Raw genomic sequence first — 22,537 nt, 5'->3', positions numbered from 1 at the left:
TCTTGATCTTTGTCATAAACTGTAGTACTACTTGTCCGTGCAGTGCACTGTGAAATTAGTAATGCAGTGTGCATTTTCAGTTTGTCCGTAGTGCTGGACACCTGCCAAAAAGAGGATATAGTAGAAATGGAAAAGATTTGGAAAACCTAATGAGGGATCAAGATAAGAAATAACTTTGCTCCTTTGGAACAGCTTAGTAGACCAGCAATCTTCAGCTTGAAGAAGTGATGACTGAGGGGAAGATATGAAATGAGCATTTTTACATTGATTTTGAGTCTATAGATCACTGACATTAAATAGCTAGAAAAGAAATGCTGGGTAAATTCAGTCTTCCAGCGGAGATTTATTTCTTGTAAGAATAATCATAATGTATTTCCCAGATCAGTTTTAGTTAGGAGTGTTTTGTTGCTTTTTAATGCCGTATCAGAAACTGTTCTGTTAGGAACAGTTTGTTTCTGTTTGTTTTTGTTATTTGTAATTCTGTTTGTTTTGCTTAGATTGTCCCCTCTACGTATTCTGAAAAAAATCCAACACCTTTCCCTCTGCTGTCATGTGGGATAATCAAACGTGTTGTCTGTTCACTTAAGACAGTCCAGATGTAGCACATCTTTCTGTGTTATATCCTTCTATATATAGATGAGGCATAGTGAGGTGCCTTAAGTACATACCATTGGTTTTTAAAAATGCTTTTAATGAGTAATTTGAATTCCAGTACATAAATTGATTTCAGTTTTTATTTCATTTCCACTGGTTTGTATGAATTTTAGTAAGAACTTTTTTTTTTTTTTAATTACAGCCACTTACGACCCTCTATGCTACAGCAGCTGTTGAGAAGGCTAGTTTTTGATGTGCCCCTACTCAATGAATACTGTAAAATGCCTCTCAAGGTAAATGCTTTACTTTCTGTACATGCATTCAGTGTAAAACGTACTTCACAGTAATCTGTCATCATCATGTTTTTAAAAACACAGTAGGGCAGGGTGAAGCAATGTGAAATCACTTCTGAATTGAAAATAATTTTATTGTTTCATAAAGTCTTTAGAATTGAATATAATGATTAAAGGTTTGTAAAGTCTTGCCAAATGCAAACAGTACATAGTAAGCTGATTATGCAATTTAGTTCAGTGAACTGTTGACTTCTTTGCTGCTTCAACAAAAAGTATTTGAAAGTATCAAATTAAATGTTAGCATGATCTTGGTATTTCTTCTTCCACTCTATGAACTATGATAACTCTTGGTAGGATGCATAGTCCAGGAATAAATTTTGAGTGAAATCTGCAGAGAATAGAATACAGGGAACAGAACTCACCTTTTCTTTTTGAGCAATCTTTAACCAAAGTCTTACCCTTCTTCTTGTTCTGTAAATAGAGAATTACAATTGTGAGATGATAAACAACTTCTATTTAGAATTTTTCTGTCGGGTTTGCCTCCTGTTTCTGTTGGATAGAAGAGCCTGATCTTAGTCTGCAGGTCTTTTTATGACATATTTCACAGACATATTCTGGAGCATCAGTAATTTTGGAGCAAAAATCTGGCAAAGAGGGAGTGTTTGGTTTGGATTTTTTGTTATTATTTTCCCTTCCTAAACAAAACTGCAGGAAAAATTAAAATGTCAAGATTCTAGTCTGATGCCAAAGGAATTTTAGTTTCCCATGGGTAGGAATTTTTGGTTCTAAAGAAGAAATCAGTAGAAATTTGAAATTATGTTGAAAGTGCACCAATTATTATATATGCTAGCTCTTTAACTGGTATGTTAACAGATTGTCTGTACAATAGTTCTTTCCATAGGTTTTTCCAGAGATGAGCAGGCATGGCTGAAAGGGAGTATTGAGGGTGTCTTCTGCAATGTTTTGTATAATGCTGAGGCCATCAACTACAAATGACAGAAGTAAAATCAATTGGAATTTGTAAAACTTTTTACCAGAATCTATTGTGTCCTGTTTTATACACATTCTGTTATCTCTATTTTTATCCTGTGAGCTAATCTGTACTCAAATGGTGACAATCCTGAAATTTTTTATTTTTGCTACTCACTGTCATCACTGAGAATCCCACACCAGCAGTTGGGGATAATATAGGCTTTATACTTTCACAGCATGGGTCCTACTGCTCTCCCAAAAAGGAAAAGAAGAAAAAATGAGCCACTGGAAAGAGAGAAATAAATACTAATACTACTCATGTAACTGCTTAAACAGATACTGGCAATGCAGACTTCACTAACCAGTATGTTATTTTGTTAAATACCAATGTTTTATGTGCAATTTTATTTTCTTGAAAATCTAGCTTCTGACAAATCACTATGAGCAGTGCTGGAAATATTATTGTCTGCCTTCAGGAATGGGAAGCTATGGAATTGCAGCAGAAGAAGAATTACATTTAACTGAGAAACTTTTCTGGGGAATATTTGATTCCTTGTCTCATAAGGTAATGACTGTAATTCACATTACAGTATGGGATGACAATAAAATCATTCCAATGATAATTTGCTGTACCAAGTGCAGAAAGTGCCTATTTTAACAATTATCTCACCTAATAGGGGAGATACGGCAATGAATGCTTTTAAAGAAGTAACCTTCTAATGAAAAACTGAATCTTGAAAGATTCTCTCCAAACTAATGAAATGTCAAATCTTTATCTTGATATGCCGGTATAGCCTTACACTAGTTACTAGTGCAGTGTTGCTGCATTAACAAGTCAGTGTTGTCTCCTTTCCTATCTTAGCTCTACTAAACTTTTTAAAATACTTTTTACTGACATAATACTGATTTTAAGAAATATATGTATATGTTTATCAAATTATTGGTGTATGCATAGTAAATGTACATTGTTTTCAAACATACACTTACATTTTGTTAGTTTTCTGGTTATTGCCCAGCTTAAGAAATACGATGCACCACCATTTTTCCATTTTCCTGTTGCCAAGTGTGATCTTGGGATTTTTTCACTTAATCATTTTTTTCTACGAGTAAGAAAAAGTTGCATTTCTGATAGGAGAAATGCCTTGCTGAGTAAATACTTTTTGTACTTGATTGGACTCAAAAATCGTGTTCTCACAATGGAGCAATAACAAAATTTTGCATTACATCTCACTGAATTTATGTTCCAGTTCTAATCAACAGGTTTAGATGATTCTTTCCCTAAGCATTTGGATTTATAGTATGGGAATGAACATGGTCTCTGCATTATTCTAAAGTGGCTTTTTAAGCCTTATTTGTATTTGATGTTAGTGACGTTTACCTCTCTCTTATTGCTGTCACAAGTTAAATGGGTGTCAGAAGGGCCTGACACAATGAAATGGTTCCAATTAGCGTCTTAGCTTTTTACAGATAAATGAAGGTGATGTCTTTCTGCTAATATTGGTGGCCTTCTATGATAGCATTTTTATTTTTCTGTAAATGGTTGTGTAAATCTGCTAAGCTACAGTATTCTCCATTGTGCTGCTTTGTACTGAGATATTTACAGGTTTGGTATTTTCATGGCTTCCGGCTGTTTAGTGGAAGCAATTTACCCTGTGATCTCACTTTTTTTGTTTGTGCCTTACAAGCTAAAGAATGTTGCAACAAACCCAGGGGAAGTTAAAGCCTCAACATTTTAGGAATTCTGCTTGCTGTGATATAAACATAAAATTTTATGAGCAAGTATTTTCAATGGACCTTAAAATTGTTCTTCAGCATTTTCTTGACACAAAGTGGTCATTCAGATTTATAGAAACATATAGTCCTGTTTCTAGTACTCTAATGTTTTTGCAGTGTAAAATTTTTTTCCTGTAAATGCTTGATTGGTGCTTGTGTCATAACATCAAAAAGATGTCTGTGCTGAGTAAAACTTTATTAACTAATTATAATAGCATCAAACTCTGGCACTGTAATGTTCATCAGTAGATCTTAAAACTTTTTAAAGTTATCTCGTTATGCCCATTTTGCAGATGAGGAATCTGCAAAATAGATAAGTGATTTTATTTTTTTTTTTCCCCCCAAAGCATACTAAGAATGTTGTTTGAGAAGCTGGAAAGAGAACCCTGCCCTACAGTGGCCTGCTACTACTTTCTCTAGCACATGTGTGTTATAATTTAGTGTGTAACAAGTGACCTTGAATACGTTTCATGTCAAGTTGCTAGGGGTAGATTCTTTAAATGTAATTTCACCTTATATTTTTATATGTCAAGCTTTTCTATGTTCTCTCCAGAGCCAAAATGACTATTAAGAAGAGCAAATGTGCTTAGTTCACCTCTTAGTTAATTTTGAAAAATAATTAACTAAGTTTGCTACAGTAAAACACAATTTCCTTTAACCAGAATGATTTCAACTGAAATAGATTAGGCAGAAAGAGGGAAAAATGGCAGTGTCTTCTGCAGTTAAGATAGGAATTAGTCATTGTAGAACCAAGGCAGTATTTTAAGGATGATCATACTTCTGTAACTAGGCAAACAACCCTTGACACTGTGTAGGCATAAGGCCTTAAGAAAGCTTAAGAGCTTGTATTGCATATACTTATACAAATGTCAACATACTTTTATGTTAATTTGAGTTATCTTAAAAATTTATCAAGCTGATAGCAAGGAAAATATATGTCATGCAGCAATAATTTTGCTTTATGCTTAGTTTTTAAATGTGCTTTACTGTTTGTTTGCATCTTCTAATATTTGTACATATGGCTGCTTCGTTTTCACTAACATTTTGCATGTTTCTCTATTGGATTTTCCAACCAGTTCCTATCTCTCCTGCAGAAGTATGATCCAGAGCTCTTTCGAATGGCTTTGCCTTGTCTAAGTGCTATAGCTGGTGCCTTGCCTCCCGATTATTTAGATACACGAATTAGGTCAACTTTGGAAAAGCAGACTTCAGTGGATCCAGAAGGAAACTTTGATCCCAAACCTGTCAGCACAGCAAAGTGAGTCATATAAATCATAGTGATTTCCTTTCCTTAAATATTTTTATACTATTCCTTACTAATTTTTTTTTTTTCCTCTGTAGGAAGAGTTGGCTGGTGACTGACTTTTTAATGACATTAGTACCTTTCAGAAGTAGTGTAGGGATTTTTGCTGCCTGCTAAATACTTCACTGCTACATATCCTGTTTACTGGATTTAAACCGTATTCTTCTCAGCACTGTAAAGGTGTTAAATATTTCCACGCTATATCTACAGAGTACATAGTAACTTCTGTACTTACTATGTACCCGATTACCCAATAGTTCAAATGTTTGGGACACATACACCTGTGATACATTTGATACTGTTTTTATTTAGAGTATGCTTATGAAAAATGGTGCAAGATCATCAAAATCTGGTGATTCAATTGGCCTATTCCCTGATTTTTATAAAATCTTCACTCTAGTTTTGAGAATTGATCTGTAGCAACCTGATACAGCAAAATAAGCAGATCATGTGGTGTGATTTAATAGATACTTGGCCTTCCTAGTAATCTTGTGCTTTTAAAATACAGGTTTCTAATACTTTTATATTCAAGAACTGAGTATCACTAGTTGATTCTTGCTATTGAAGTCTTACCCCTCCATCATTATGCAATGTGAAACATCCATACTAATACTATCCTGTATTAAGAATTATCAAGACAAATACCTATAGGTTATGGTGAAACAGGTTTGGTTTTTTTCTTGTGATTTCAGTTGCTAATAAGCGCAACTGTAATGTATTTGAAGACTGCCTGTAAATGCCAAAAATATCTGCTTTGTTTTGTGGCATTTCTTCTAAAGAAAATGGAATTGTAAAGCCAAATGTGGTGCCTTCATCTGGAGGTGTTTTGGTTAATGCTGTATTACACTGACATTTTTTTCATAAATCAGACAGTAGTAACTTATGATTGAATGACCATACTCCCCTTTGTTTACAGCCTTGTACTTCCTGAAAAGCTGGAGTATATTGTCAGCAAGTATGCTGAACATTCCCATGATAAATGGGCCTTTGAAAAGGTAGGAATTATTTTAAGACTGGCAGCAGTCAGAAAAGGACTCGTAAATAATACATGGGGTGAATATTGGAAGAAAGACTGGACAGTTTAACTGATAGGCCCTTGTTTGGAGTACATTAATGTCTGCATATTTCTTTAGGGACATGTGGAAGAAACTTTTTGCTCTAGAAAATGCATTGAAATTCGTTGCTTTTTCAAAGCAGCCAGAATTGATTAGGGTAAAGATTTGAGGGGAATGAAAATGAAAAAGTGGCACTTGTTTTGGTTTGGGTGGTGTTTTCTTTTTTTTTTTTTTTTAAGTAAGTATATATAAATCTTAGCTTAATTTTTCCTGGTAGTGATGGTTTTTGACTGGGAATCAGAAATTCAATTTTATTGCAGCAGCTCTGTGATCTAAGAGAGTGCCTGGAAAGTATTATGTCCTTTTTTTTTCATCTCAGAAAATGTAGTTATAGCTTTTCTTTCTTTTTAGCTTTAAGAAGGCTGTTATATATTGATTTCCTCTATAATTTTCCAAGTGCTCTGTCCCTGTGTCATGTTTCTGTTTATCTACTTCAAAATACCTATAAGACAATATATACTAAGTGATTTTTCATATCTTTTTAAAGGTACAGTGAAACATTTAATAAAGGCCTTTTCAGTGTTACATCTTGCAAATAGATTTTAATGTTAATAAATATAACTTTTAGAGTTAAATTTGAGCAAAATGAAGTTTGATGGAGTTGTTGCAGTTTTTGATAATTATGTTGGAAGTGTTTTGATATGAATAACTCATTCAACCTAAGTATGAATTTTAAACCTCTTTTATTCAAGGAAGAATATAAAGGTGGAGTTAAGTGATTTTATACAACAATTAATAATAAATAAATAGTAGTTTTATAGAACAGCTATATAGAAATAACAATTCTGTTGTGTGGGGCTATGTATGCAAATTTGTAGAGAAAGGTATACATATATATGGATATGTAAATATACACATATTAATCTCAAACCATATATTTCAGTTAGCATTGTTTAAGGTAAAGGATTCATTAAAGTTACATTCTTTAGTGCTTGATCTGTTAACATTACATTTTCTTCTCTGTGTTGCTGACTTTAGCCTCCCAGAGAATAGAAACACTTTTTTTACCTTAGCCAGTACTGTTCTACTGCATGAGTCTGTTAGAAAGGGTCCGATATGTGTTAGACTCAGAACTGGTTGCATGAGACCTACTGCTTGTAGATGGCATCTAAACTGTCTGGGCCTTGTTTTATTCCGATGTATCCACAGATGGAAGTGTACTTTTTTAACAGAAATTTCTGTGGCACTGAGTAGCTATTGGAATAGATGAGCAGTTCAATATGAGAAACTAAACTGGCCAATTTGCTGTTACTCATCTATGTTGTTCTTGTCTTATTTCAGTATATTTATTTTTTCAGACTAATAGTGGATGGAAATATGGTGTTTCACTGGATGAAAATATGAAGACACACCCATTAATAAGACCATTCAAAACTTTAACTGAAAAGGTAATAAAGGAAATTTTAGCTGCATTAATACAAAGTAGATTTATTTGTATACTTTTAAAAACCCATTTCAAATATATGCTATAAAAGGAAGAGAGACAGTCTAGAATTCTTACAGTTAAGAACAGCAACATCTATATGCTAAAATCATTGTTTAGTTAATCTTACACAGAGTCTTGTATCATTTCCTTCCGTTAGGCAGTCTTCCTAGGCCTGGGCCAATTTGTATTCCAAGTATCAATAGCACAGGGTTTTCAGGCCTTCATGGATGAGGAATTACTGGCAGCAATTCCTGGGATTTGGATGAAAGTGTACTTTAATATATCTGAAGGTAATTTTGTCTTCAAGAAAGATGGTAAAAAAATGAAAGTGTAGGAGATGCTTCAGTTGGAAATGGGGAAAAACATTTAAACTATTTTGAATGCATTTTTAATTTAAATTTCTTGACTAGGCATGAATGTCTTCTAGTTGTCATTACAGTGAACTGAATTTGAATTCTGTTACATATTTTTGCAATGATTCATTTGGTGACCAAAATAAGTCAATTAAGTTTGTCCCTCTTTACCACACTTTTCCTATTCAGAAAATGGAGATGACAAAAATCAAGAGGGATTCAAAAGGTTTAATTTCCCAAGGTTTGTAAATTGCTTTGAACTCCTGAGAGAGGAGCTGAAGAATAGTTGGTTGAGTTGTTATTAAAGCAGTTCAAAGAGAATGTTCCGAATTGTCTCAGATTAAGTAACTGTCATAGAAGTTCTTATTTATGGTAAGAATTGAAATACTTTTATTAGGTTGATTTGAGAATTCTTGATAGGACATACTCAGGATTTTCTTTGCCACAACTTTTCAGATTTTCTCTAACACCTTTGCTTTTCCAAGGAGTGTTGGAACATGGGCTGTTCCCTAATATTTTACTGATGGCTGTATTCATATGAAGAGGTGTATAGATCAGTAATTTTCTGTATTCGTGAATGGGTATAAATACAGAAGACTGAAAAAAGGCTTTTTGTGCTGATGCGTTCAAATGTACATGCTTGCCTAACTAATTTCATAGCACTTGTAGTGCCACCAATTTTTTATTATTTCAGGCTGGAGGAGGCAGTGAATACATTTCCAGATACAAACTACATTATTGCTCCAGAGCTCACTTTAGTTTGTAGCTGTAGTTAGTAACACATATCCTGTCAATAAATGCCACTGAGAAGAAAACAAAATTTGTGTTTTAAAGCTTCTTTCTCATGTAAAAAGAACTATATCATGTCTTCAGATATAATATACAAATTCTGTTTACTTCTGTGGCATGTGATCTTTTATAAAGGACAGAGTATTTTTACTGAGTTTTTGCTACTTGCTAAATACAGAGAAATTTTACATTATTTTCTTCAAAGGAAAAGGAAATATATCGTTGGCCTGCCAGAGAATCACTGAAAACAATGTTGGCCATGGGATGGAGCCTAGAAAGGACCAAGGAAGGAGGAGAAGCAATAATACATCAGCGTGAAAATGAAAAGCTCCGCAGCATATCTCAGTCTAGCCAGGTAAGGTGGAATTGCTTAAATTTAGAAAGCAGAAGGCTTGTTTGTTGATTTACTCAAATATAGTGAGATTTAATGAGCGATGCATTGGGCAGAGTCCTACCGCCATAAGCAGTTCTGCAAGGAGTGTGCGGAGATGTGTGTCACAAGATGATTCCTTATACACACTTGCACCAGCGCTGATCCTGTGAGCAATCAGCATCAGGCATCTTAAGCCTGTGTTGGGTTCATTTCGCAGCACCAGTTTGCGTTGCAGAAGTGACCTCTGAGCACTCTATTACAAGACAATACTTCAGCATTTCTTATCCTTTCAGCAAACTTCATTCTCATACCAGGACTTCTCTGTCTCTGGTATCTGCTTCCAGCCAGTTGAACCTCTTCTGCAGCTGGGCCCAAGAAGTTGCATGATAAAGACATGACTGAGTAGAGGATTTCAGCGCACATTTAACTTCAGTGCATGATTGAAATCACTGACTCGTATGTGACCATTCACATTTAACATGTTCCTAATAGGTTTGTTGCATTAGAGCTTTCAGACTTTAAACATTTAAAGACTGCATAAATATATCACACTCCTCCCTTTTCTTAGTCTAAATGCCATGAGACAGTAACCTATTTTAACTTTTTGTTGTGATATTTTGTCTTTATATATGATTCATTCAGGGGCTGTTGCTACACTGTTCTGTCATGTTCTGAAGGCACATCTTGTATCCCTCAGCGTCAGTCTCCTCCCTTAGGCTGAAAAACATAGTTTTCAGCAGCTTGCCATCTGTTGCAAATAGAGAGATCGAAGTATCTGCAGCAACCTCCTTATGTCCACATCAGCAGATGTATTCTGTTAATCATCCTGTGTGTCTTCAGCACATTGCAAAACAAAAGATGAACACAGTTTCTACAAGAAAGTTTAAAAATGTGAATGGTGTTACTCTAATCAGATCAACAGGGATGATGTAGTTTAATATTTAATTCTTTTATCTGAAAGTAATTATTTTTTTTCCCTGCAGGGAAATGGGTATAGCCCGGCGCCACTTGATCTCTCTAATGTGGTGCTTTCTAGGGAGCTTCAGGTTTGTATGTGTGTTTTGCATATGTTGTGCTGAAAATAATTGTTAGATTTGTTTTTTTATTATTAATGAGTTGAATTTTGTCAGGTTTTATGAATGTACTTGTGACTGTGGTTGTGATATGGTGTTGTAGAAAGGTACGTGCCTACTATTTACATATTTAAAGAAGAGATTTCTACTTTTTATCCCATTGGTGCTTCATGAGTTCCTAGAAAAAATTATCATGAAGCTACGGAAAGGACTGTAAACAGTATGTGATATATATGTATCCTGTGCCTGTGCTGACTTCAAAGAACAGCTGAATGTAGAAATTATACTTAACTGTGGTGTTTCTTTACCACAAGAGTGTAGACTTTACTCAAGACTGTAAAATTATGTAGAATTACAGAATTTTTAATTGTCACATTTTAATTTTGCATCTTGTTTTTTCTGATGGTAATTTAGGGAATGGTTGAGGTAATGGCAGAAAACTACCATAATATATGGGCCAAAAAGAAGAAAATGGAGTTGGAAAGCAAAGGTAAGCCAGAATCCTGTGAACCACACAAAAAAGACAAGGAAAATACGGGAGAAGAAACATTCTGAAAGAAGACAGTGTAAGATAATTAAAATTGAATAGTTCTTATTTGTACTTGAAGCAAAATAAATCTTACAGTAGAAAAACTTACAGTTCTTTCAACTTACTAAAGGTGGAGGTAGTCATCCTTTATTGGTACCTTATGACACATTGACAGCCAAGGAGAAATCACGGGACCGTGAAAAGGCACAAGAACTGTTCAAATTCCTTCAAGTCAATGGTATAATCATATCTCGGTAAGTTGCACATGTTTTTTCAGATACTTGCTTACATTCAGTGCACAAACCAAGATGATTGTCCTTATTTCACTGCAGTCTGTTAGTTACTAACATAATTACCATTTGACATGTCTTCTGTAAATCAGTCCTAGCTATTTTTATGTTCAGAAAGACCCTTCTGAAATAGCGTTGACAAGTAACATTTTTAACGAGTATGTGATTGTAGTAAATGCAAAATGCAACAGCAGTGTAATTAAACAAGCAGATGATTCAAAACTTCTAAATTAGCAGCCAGCAGTGTCAGTAAGGATCATGGGAAAATAAATCTGAGGTCTGATACTGAAACACATCTATGTAAAAGTGCTTTTTAATCCAGTTTTTAAGAAAAATGTTGGTTTGAGTTCTGTGAAGCAGTAAGACAAAGTTGCTATTTTGTGGGCATTTTAAAGCCCACAGACTTAATTAGTTGTACTCTTAATATGAATTTCTGTGTCTGGAAGTAAGAAAGGGGTACTTAACACTGTCAATGAAATTAAAATAATTCATAGTGTATTTTTGGCTTTATATGATAGAATTGGGAGTTACTATACAATAATTATTATCTTTTATTGTATGTGAAATACCTGAGCACATAGGAAACTGCAGGTTTGCTGGCGTTAAACATTTTTGTAAACTAAACTGTATTCATGAACAAATTTTTCTGTACATGCGTAGAGTCAGATCTTACTTATTTCTGCTTTTCAAATCTGTGTCTCTAGTGAAAATATATACTCAGAAATTTATACAAACTGATTATTAGGATCTGCAAAAGGTAACTTTGTTGGCTTCAACAGTTGATAACATCTCTTAAGATATTGGAAGACAGCTCTAAATATATGTTTCTGCATTACTACAGAGAAAAAAATCCCTCCTGCCACATATGTAGGCTCTTAGCCTCAAACTAAAATGTAGGTATGCCACCAAACATCTTTATATCCTCCATCATTGCTTTAAAGCCATTGAATAAGAAAAGCAGGTTTAGTTCCTGCAAATGAACGGTCCTTTCAAACACCAATGGAATTGCTCAAATATTAATTTTAATATCTCTTTACAGCTGCATCCATTTGGGTTGGGAAGACATTGTTTTCAGTGCTAACTAATGGGACAAGTCAACTTGAAAAAGCCTGTTCAAACTCTTTATGGGGTATGGGCAAAGAGTTTGCAGTAATTGTGAGGGTGAATCAAGATTATACCCTTCTCAGTGTTTTCTTCAGATGAATATGTGCATGTTTTGTTATATATAAAATCTTTTGAAGTACTGATTGCAATTATCACATTTCCAGAATGTCATTCTTAAAAACATTGTACTAATCATTAAAACATGATAATTCTTTATAATTGGAAATGTATAGGCGGCACAGTGTGTGTACTTTGCATATACCATCTGCCTCTGTTTTGATTTTTGTTCCTCTTTCTTTGTTGAGAATGCTTTCAAAGCACTTTTGGGTGTTTACAACATACAGATAAATCTCTCGGGCCTTACTCAAGTATATGTTAGAAACAACGAAGTATTTTAAACCTCTACAAGTTCTTTTGATGTCGCCTGTGTTATTTAACAGAACTACCAACGTCTTTCAATATTTAGGAAGGTACATATAATCTCTTAGCAACCATGACTTACTATAAACACAGAAAGAGAATATTTACAGTGATCTTACTGAAAATCCAGATAAATACTTCATTCCATTATCTTCTGTGAGTGAGGCAGCAGATGCCTGTCAGCCATACATAGCTGTTAATACTGTTAATACATACCAAATAATTTGATGACACGTGATATATCAATTAATAGGAAGTCATAAAAGTATGTAAACCAGGACTCTTCTAATAGAAATACATTTTTTTTTTCAAGTGAAACTCTAAGATGGGAGGTTAGAGTCCATTTATGTTCATGTGTAAAATGGGACTGGAACGTATTCCTTAGTTCACTGGTTCTGTTCCTACAGACTGTAACCATTCCTCTCCTCTTACCCATGTTCTGACATGGTCAAGAACACACACTAATCTTTCATTTATTCTCCCTAATTTACTCCTACACCAGTGCTAAGGAGTCTCAGCATAAATGATCATTTCCATTACCTCAATAGTGAGTCCAGCAACTTTCCTGCTTTCTTGTTCCTTTCTTGCCTTTGTCTCAGGGCCACAAACTGCCCTTCCCCATTTTTGACACACTGTTCAACCCCTCTGTAGTCTCTGTATTTCCTTTAGCCAAGTCATTTTCTCTTAATTGATAAAGGGGGAGTCTTCCTAACTACTAGTATTTGAAGAGTGTGTTCAGAAGCAAATGAAGTAGCCGTTATGGGTAACCAGAGGTTTCCCTTAATGTTAGTCAGTTACTTCCTCACTTGGCAAGCCAGTTAGATGTCCTGGGTGTAGACCATCATCTGTCAACTGAAAATCTCAAGAATAGTTTATTCCTCTTAATGTTGGAGTGAAGAGACTATGAAGAAGTTGCAAACTAAACAAATGTACAAGAAAACCTCAAGAAAATGAAGAGGAGAGAATTAATGACTTGTAAAAACCAGTATGTTTGAAAACAGAATCAATTAAAAATGTATAGAGTTATGTGACTTCAGAAAGAAAAAGAAAAAAGTCCCTGTTCACGTTCTGGATGATGAGACATCCTTAGCAATTTTGTGGAATGAACCCTTAGCAATAAAATAGAGAGTTTCACTGCCTTTCAGAGGAGCTTTGATGGGCTGGAGAAGTGGGCTAACAGAACTCTTGTGAGGTTGAGCAAAGGTAAATGCAAAGTCCTGTACCTGGGATGGGATAATGCCAGGAATGAGGAAATTGACCCTGACAGCATCTATGCAGAAAAGCACTTTGAATTCTGCAGGTTGAACATGAATCAGGTGTCCTTGTGATGATGAAGGCTAACTGCATACTACTAGGCTGTATTAGTACCTGTAGTCTGCACCTTGATGGAGGTGACTTTTTTCCCCTTCCATTTTGTGATCATGAGACTGTTGTCCAGTTTTTGGTTCACCAGTGCTAAGGAAGACATTGACAAAAGAGATAATCAAGTGGAGGGCCCCCAAGATGCTTCAGGGATTGGCATGCATGTCACGCCAGGAAAGGCTCTGAGGAGAGTATTAAAACAGAAGGCTACTATGGGGTTTTACTGCTGTCTTCAACTACTTCATGCGGGGTTATAGAGAGGATGAGGTCAAACACTATCTCCTCAAAAGTAACAAGTTGTTACAAGGGAAATTCAGGTAGGAAAATATTTCACCCTTGTTTTTTCACAGTGAGGGTGGTCAAACATTATAGTAGGCTCTCCAGAGTTATTATGAGATTCCAGTCCTTGAAGATACTGAGTACATTATTGGACAAGGTTCTGAGCAACCTGATCTAACTTTGGATTTGGCTTTGCTTTGAGATGGGACTTGGATCAAATGACTTTCAGAGGTTCCTTCCAACCTAAATTTTTCTGTGATCCTAAAGAATTTTAGAGTTTCATTGAGGTAGGTTTCATTTGTAGCTAAAATAAAATCTAATATTTTAAATCAAGTCACAGCCAACTTCATATGGTTTTATTCCTCTTTAAGATCTTGCATGCACTGGTCATGATTTAGGTAATGAATTTATCTCAAGGAATAAATAGTACATGCCTCTTTAGAAAATACCTCATGCTGTTGACATTTTTCAAATACGTTGAAAAGTATAGTACTTTGTTACTTGCATTTAGATTTTCATTTAGTTGCTTAAATCATTTTGACTTTAGTCTTTCATAAAATTCAAGGACAAAAGTGAAGTTTAATAGTGAATAGTGAAATGAAGTATAGAACTTAGACTGATTTTGTAATTGCTGACTTCCTAAACATTTGGCACTTCAGTCTGCCAACAGTAGAAATTAAGTGGCCAATGTGTTGCTTCATTAAATTCAAATGTACTATGGCTTCATTTGTGCAATAAGATAGCTCTGTGAAGATCTTATCCTAAAATACATATATTTTTGATTTAATCCAAAGCTATTATACCTCTTGGAGAAACATGAACTAATTTCTAACAGATTTTCCAGTTGATAAATAAGAGTTGCTATGAAAGGTCATTTTCTCCTTCCTATGGAAATTTACCATAATTAAAAGATAATAAGGAATGGAATGCTTCATAGTACTGTCATCATTTGTACTACTGTCACCATCAAAACTATTTATTTTAATGTTTTCTGAAACAGGGGTCTGAATGACATGGAGTTGGATGCTTCATCCATGGAGAAGAGGTTTGCCTTTAAGTTTCTGAAGAAAATTTTAAAATACGTTGATTCTGCTCAAGAGTTTATTGCACATTTGGGTAAGTTGCAGATTTTATTTTGAAAATAATTAAAAATGTTGATATTTAAGTATTTGGATTGATATGTTTAAATTTGTAGCAACCACTATTTTTATTGCATTTAAATTCTGTGTTTTAATTTGTAGATTGAATTCTTGGACATCTGTAACTAGCTAAACTGTTGCTGCTGTTCTACTTGTATTTCAGCAAAACTAAGTTTGCAAGGCTACACCAAAGAGCTATTGTGTTATTTATTATTAGCCAACTTCTTATTCGTGTGTACCTTGATTGTATTCTTGCAGAAGCCATTGTAACCAGTGGAAAAACAGAAAAATCTCCACATGACCAGGAAATAAAATTCTTTGCCAAAGTGAGTGATCTGGTATTTCAAGTAATGTACGTATACATTCCATTATACGGAACAAGGAAATTTGTAATGTTAGACTATTTTTTAGGTAATAGAAATATATCTTTCCCTTTTTTTTCATGGTAAGTAATCAATTAAATGTTGTTAACAAATATTTCAAAATATTTTCCAGAATATTTTAATATTTATGATGGGTTCAAGTATTTCAAAATATTTCAATAGATCTGCTTCTACATGAGAAGGAATATAGAAATTAAAAGGCAGCTTATTTATTACATTAAATACTTTTGCTGAACATAAAAATTATTTCTGAAAATTTTTGCCTCGATATATCACTGAAGTGCATAGTATCATTTAATTAACAGGAGGAAGTATGTCTGTACATAGTAATGTCATACTCATCTGTGTGCCTAATAAGAAAAACATTGTCAATAATCAGATTTGAAGTAAGGAACTTTTAGGATTTAATTTAGGAACTTAAAAAAAAAAAAAGGCCCTCTCCCTTTATATCTGTACTGGACAGTTACATAACTAGTGGAGAGGAAGGGTCCTCTGAGTTCAGTGATATTTATCACTGTTGAATGTGAGAAGAGTAAGCCTGCAATATTAGATCAAAAATAGATAGATCTGTGTAACTCTGATTATTTACATAGCTTTTAAGTAAAATTGTAAGGCTTAAAGGTTTAATTTGTATGACTTTGTGTCTGAAATGAGAAAATACAACTGTTAACAGAACTTCTAAAATTCTTTGAATGAACTTTGACCAATCAGAGCGTTGTTGCTACATTTGCCATTGTGCTCTGTGAAAAATACATTTTGTATCTGTATTTCTTAGGTTCTTTTACCATTAGTTGATCAGTACTTTACAAATCACTGCCTCTACTTCCTGTCTTCTCCAACAAAAACACTCAGTAGCTGTGGATATGCATCAAATAAGGAAAAAGAAATGGTAGCAAGGTAAGTAGAAAATTAAGATATACACAGGAGGGTTCTATATAGATAATTAAAGATCTCAGATTAAAGAGAAAGAGAGTTCATAAGCTCAGTTTCCTGATACAGAAAAGGAATAGTTTATTCTGTATCAGAATGGCAGTGAGTGAATAGAATTCCTCATTTTAGTATTCTTTAATATATAATTAAAGAATTAAGTATGTACACTAATTATATAATTACAATATATAATTGTGGATGATAACATTGAAAACAATAAATTAATCTGTGAGCAACGGAACAAATAAAACTTAGTTTCTGATGGGTTTGTGTTTCATTGTTGATGGCAGTTACTGGTTGAACCTTATCCCACTGTTGGGTCATTTAAATGGTCTCACATTTAAATTTTCAAATATCAAAAAATGTGAAAAATACCATGACGCATCTTTTTAGGGATAATTAATGGATTCTTCCTTCTCTACAAAATTTTTTCTGCCCCCTGCACAAAAATTGCTGGAATTCAGTAATTTTTAGACATCTGTACTGTTTCAGATTTGGTTGGAATCTGCCATTTGACTCAAAATTATTCTAGAAAACTCCAATAAAAAGAGACAGTTGCCTTTTAATTTATAATGTGTTGCCTTTACAAAAATATTAATTTCATTTTTCTGCAGTTAACATTTAAAAATTAATATTTAATTTGTTTTTAACTATGACTGTCACCTAATATTTTTGTTGCCAGCTTTTTTCTCTCCCTTATAGAGGTGATGCCAGTTACTTCCTTTGGGAAATTTTGTATCATAGTCTTTCAATTTGTGTTCTCATGCTCTCTTACTTAAGTGTCAGTTTCTCAAATTTCTTTTGCTTTCTTTCACTGTGCTGACCAGAGTTGACTACTTTTTCCAACAGAGAGTAGATAAAAAATTTGAAAGTAAAGGTTACTTACTCATTGTTACGTAAGATCAGGCCTAGCACTGAGCTTCCTCGTTTCCATTCTTCAGTTTATCTTCCAGCGTATTTTTGCATTTCTCTAAATTAGTATTACCCCTTGCGGGTGGTAGTCCTTATATAGCAATTGCCTGTAAGAGTGTTAAGTCCCTATGATTCTGCTTTACTGAGCTTTCAAATATATTATATACAAATGTAACTGAGGACGTCAGCTCAGGTTCAGGAGGATGGAAGTTTCATTTCATTTCAATTTCATGCTTCCTCTCTGAATACTCCTGTTACTTTGCTAAAGTCAGTCAGGTCAGTGTAACAAAGACAGGTGCTTGCTAGGGTTGTACAAAATGCCTTTACAGAGGCACGTGAAGGAAGTTAGATGTCTAGCCTGCATATCTACTATTATAAATTCAGAAATATCTTATAATTCTTGTCCTTTCTTCATTGAGAATAGTAACTATCAGTAATTTTCATCTTGTAGGAAGAACAGTATTTCCATACTATTGTGAAGGTAACAATGACTGTATGTTATTAGTAACAGACCATACCAATTTCTAAGGTATATTTGCCTCTTTTTGTTACATCCTCATTCCATTTGTAAAGTATAGCACAGATGATAAAGTCTGCCTAGCTCTCTTTGGGTTTAGACATTACAGTAGCCCCTTTAATCTTCAGAGAGTTGGTGATTTTTCCTTTCTCTTAAATATCCTATTATTTTGGCAGGCAGGTTAGATATGCAAGTTTCTGACATACTTGCCAGAAGCTCCTCTAGTCTATATGTATTTCAGGGTTCATCTTATCATCATCAATGGCTAAACAGAGATTTATGTATTTACAAAGGATATCTTCTCAAATTGTTCTAAATAGTATGAAGATTTGTAACGTTCACTCCCTGTGGAGTGCCAAGTAAAACAATAAAATGTTACTCAGTTTTTCTTGTTCTTACAAAAAAAAAAAAAAGCATTCAAAAATAACAGCCACATAGAGTGACTCAACCATATAATAAGCAATTGTTGGAAACTGCTGTAATCAAAAGAAAGTTTCACATTTCAAGTCATCTCTGAAGTACTGAAGCTTAGAAAATGAGACAATTCAGAAGCAGAAGCTTCAAAAAGTTATTCTGCTTGTTGCAGTTATTTGGCTGACTGTTATCATCATGTATGATTGAAAATACACTTTCCAGGAACTATGTTGTGTTTTCTCTTTCATATTCCTACTACTCTTTACCTCATATTCTAAATAAATCTTTAATCCTTGTGTTATCTTGTCTTGCTCTTTCTGTTCTTTTCTACTTTAGCCTGTTCTGCAAACTAGCTGCTCTTGTTAGACATAGGATCTCACTTTTTGGTAAGTTAAGAAAGACCTTGATAAAATACAGAGGTTGTATAACCATTGCTTGAATCTTACCTGAAGCTTTTCACAAGCTATTAGGCAAAATTTTATATAAAATTATGCAAAAAATACCAGTACAATTAGTGAGCGCATTGAACAGGGCTCTGAAGCTAAGAGTTAGTAGGATATGTAAAGTGCTGGAGCAGTAAGAAATAGGAGCTTCTAGGATTTTCAGACTCCTCTAAAATTTCATGCCATTGCAGTTATTTTTAGCTTTTCAAAAGTTGTCTTACACTTATTGTTTTGATTTCTATCATTCAACCATTGAATCCAATAGATTAATATCTCAATAGGCTAGGGGGATGTGGGGAAAAATAACATACCTTTTTCAAAGGTATTGGTAAGAAGATTATAAAAAAATGTAGGTACTACAAGGTACAAAGTTCAGAATGTTGCAGGGTCGAGTGATGAAAATGAGCCATAAGTAGACACTAGTTATTCCTTTTAGTTTTTATATGGAAATGAACTTAAGAAATTGAATGTTAGCTCTAGAACCAAACCTAACTCTCCCTCCAGTGACCTAAGGTGGGAAACTTGTCATGTCTTGTTTAACCTCTGCATCTCCAGTAGTGACATTTTGGATCGTTAGATTATCCTACATTTTTTATACTATTGTGCTATCATAGTATCTCTTTCTAACCAGGTAGTGATTCTGCTACAATGGTGAACTGCCTGCACATCTTAGCTCAGTCTCTTGACACACGGTAAGTTTGCAACATCTGTACCAACTGCAAACTACACAGGTGTTGCAGAGCTTTTTTTCAGGAGCAGTTGGATTGTTCCTGTATTTTTTTATTATTTATAATTAATGATACTAGCAGTATCAATAATTCAGATATTGACCTCCGCATTGACCACTCTAGCATATTTTATGTAGAGTTTCATCTACTTTTTTCTGTTCAATGCCTGTCATTAAAACATTGAAAACTTTTTTCACCCTTTCCAAAGGCATTTAAACACTTTATTGGGAGATATAAATGACAGAAATAGTGGAACTGCAAGTATTAATATCTGTAGATACTGAGACAGTTTAGTGCATATTGGAAAATTTGGCTTTAGAAATATGCAGAATGTGTTAATATGTGGGCATAGTTACATTCATTAACTTCTGCTATTTGCCATTGAAATGCTTACGTACGTTAAAACACAGGGCAGGATAGTTTTCTAACTTCAGCTGTTTTCTGGCCTCGTTATGTTATACAGCAGCCTGACAATGAGCTTATTGTGAATAACAATACTGGAAAACTTTATTCAGGGGTTGGAGAAAAGTGCAAAAAAATTAAGGAATGCAACTGTGATGCTGGTATTACAGTTGCATTTGCTAGATTTAGGGTGCTTTGAAGATAGGTGAGCATGTGTCCTGACTTGCATACCTAGTTACTGTGGTTTCCATAAACATTTAGGGATTTAGAGTTATTTTTCTTGAGCATATTGTACGGAGGACCTTTCTCACCACCTGTGACATTTGCTGAGAAGGCATTATCTTACTTGAAAGCAGATCACAAAAACTGGAAAGACAAGATTTTGGAAGCAAGTTCTTTGTTGTTATTTTGTATGAAACACTCCAAGCTAATTGTTGCTTATACTGTTGTGTAGATGTTTTTCAGTTCATAATGTAAAGTTCACTGATACATGTGTGTATCTTCAAAGACTGATAGAATGTAAGTAACATGTACATATATATCTATACAACTACTAAGGATCAACGCAACGTAAATATTTTTCCCTTATTATTTTTCAGAACTGTTATGAAGTCAGGATCAGAGCTTGTTAAAGCTGGCTTGCGTGCCTTTTTTGAAAATGCAGCTGAAGACCTGGAAAAAACTTCAGAAAATCTTAAACTTGGAAAATTTACCCATTCACGAACTCAAATCAAGGGTGTTTCACAGAATATCAATTATACTACAGTAGCATTGTTACCAATCTTGACATCAATTTTTGAACATATTTCACAGTATCAGTTTGGAATCGATTTACTTTGTAAGTATTTTATTTTATTTTTGAAGTTTATTTTGTTCTAATAATACAAATGGGTTTTAGTAACAATTGCATGAATACAAAGGATGAAATTCTGTTTTCACTAACACACACGTTTCCAGCATTAAATCTGAAATTAGCTGCACAGTACCTTATTTCTATTGCATGTTTAAAAATAATACTCAGTCAGTTTCAAATTAATTATGTACAATATTTCTCCAAACATCAAGAGAGAGAAATTAAAATTTCCCCTTAAGTGCTCTCTTGCCAACTGTGTGGATGAGACTAGTTTCCTGTCAAAAATTAAATGATGCTTATTTTTGTTACATACTTTTACTTCATTAGATTAAAGGAGACAACTCATTATTAATTCCTTGTGGGTTTTTTCATACATTTGAAACCACTTTAGTTCTTTTAATTTAAATTTTCCTTATTTTTAGCATCCTTTAGTTTAAAATTGCTGAAATGCCTCCTCGAGATTCAGCAATATACTGTGTCAAAATTTTGTATATATTTGGTGATCAGAGTTCCAAAGCAGAAGATAATTAAAAGATTTATAGGCGTTAAAAGACTTCCCTTAAAAAGTTGGGGAGCCTTTAGATCATGTTCCTGGAGGTTAGATGCACAGATGGATGTGGTTTAGCTTAAAATTGTACTCTGAAAGTGTAATAACCTGCAATATCTTATTAGCAAGTATCTGCTGGCCTCTTGGAATGTCTGATGATCTGTTAGGTTTTGGAATGAATGTAGATGACAGACCCGGTATCAGAGAAACTGAAGATACGTGTGTGGAGTATTGACACCCTAGAATGTTCAGTGGTACATGTGCTAAAAGTTGTAGACACCGTTTATAAGAATCCATAAAACAGATGTTTAATATTTGGAAAATAGTCTTTAGCTGAATAAATACTGATAATCTACTTCCTATTTTCCTCTAGTGGGTGATGTACAAGTTTCATGTTACAGAATTCTTTGTAGCCTCTATTCCCTTGGGACCGGGAAGAACATCTATGTTGAAAGGTACTGAGTGAAAAACTCAGCATGTAAAATTTTCTCTTCTTTAGGAGTATGTTGTTTGGGTAATAAAGCAGTGTGAATGAAAGGTGAATCTGAAACAGTGTGAGCATGTTTAAAATACACTTTAGCTGGAATGTAGTTGCCTATATCTTAGAGTTCAATTCCACACAAAAAAGTCCCAACCCAAAACTAAATAAAAGCAAACAACTCATCCTGTATATGGCAGTGTATCTGCAGGGAGTTTATTTTTCCCAAAGGGAAAGCTAAATTTTTCCATGGATTCTCATTAGGGATTCCAAAGTTTGGCTCCTGCATGTGCTGTGGTAAGCAGGCTGAGTTGTATATCCCTTTATGGTGTCTTGGTCTTTTCCTGACTAGTTTATAGAAACGTATTTCTAAATGATTCTTTGCACAAATGATGAAATATCTGTATCAATAATAAGAAATACAAACTTCTGCATAAGTTAAGAAATTATAGCACTTTTTTTGTGTATGTAGTTAAATATGACAAAATTAACTGCTATTCAGTCATACATACATATCCAGATTGTTCAGTTTAAGATTTCATTTTGACTTATTTGAGGCTTCTCAAAATGAAGACTGCCAAAGATGCAAGAAAGTCTGTTATAACAACAGTATAATAGGAAATACTTCTTCATGACTGCCATCAGCTGGTGGTTTTTGATCTTGATTTGATTACATTTCAAGTGTCTTCCACTTCCTCCAAGACTTGGACATCAGCCTCTGGCCATTCTTCCTCATTCTTTGG

The 22,537-nt window shown here is 34.1% G+C and overlaps 1 protein-coding gene across 1 annotated transcript in view; it reads left to right on the top strand.

The window, feature by feature from the left end:
- The window catches only part of RYR3 (ryanodine receptor 3), a 219,232-nt gene that overhangs the window by 139,691 nt on the left and 57,004 nt on the right, over positions 1–22,537 (top strand). Inside the window, exons 49-64 of the mRNA XM_074149970.1 lie at positions 797–887; positions 2,284–2,424; positions 4,727–4,890; positions 5,852–5,930; positions 7,349–7,438; positions 8,824–8,973; positions 9,975–10,037; positions 10,479–10,554; positions 10,724–10,847; positions 15,049–15,164; positions 15,446–15,513; positions 16,346–16,467; positions 18,680–18,729; positions 19,418–19,478; positions 20,516–20,754; positions 21,690–21,771. Of these exons, the coding sequence (XP_074006071.1) occupies positions 797–887; positions 2,284–2,424; positions 4,727–4,890; positions 5,852–5,930; positions 7,349–7,438; positions 8,824–8,973; positions 9,975–10,037; positions 10,479–10,554; positions 10,724–10,847; positions 15,049–15,164; positions 15,446–15,513; positions 16,346–16,467; positions 18,680–18,729; positions 19,418–19,478; positions 20,516–20,754; positions 21,690–21,771 (1,716 nt within the window). The remainder of the gene's footprint in view (positions 1–796; positions 888–2,283; positions 2,425–4,726; positions 4,891–5,851; positions 5,931–7,348; positions 7,439–8,823; positions 8,974–9,974; positions 10,038–10,478; positions 10,555–10,723; positions 10,848–15,048; positions 15,165–15,445; positions 15,514–16,345; positions 16,468–18,679; positions 18,730–19,417; positions 19,479–20,515; positions 20,755–21,689; positions 21,772–22,537) is intronic.

The sequence above is a fragment of the Numenius arquata genome, chromosome 6 (assembly GCF_964106895.1).
Source record: "Numenius arquata chromosome 6, bNumArq3.hap1.1, whole genome shotgun sequence".
NCBI classification, from domain to species: Eukaryota; Metazoa; Chordata; class Aves; order Charadriiformes; family Scolopacidae; genus Numenius; species Numenius arquata.
The sequence above is the reverse complement of the archived record's forward strand: the minus strand, read 5'-3'. Positions and strand labels throughout refer to the sequence as shown.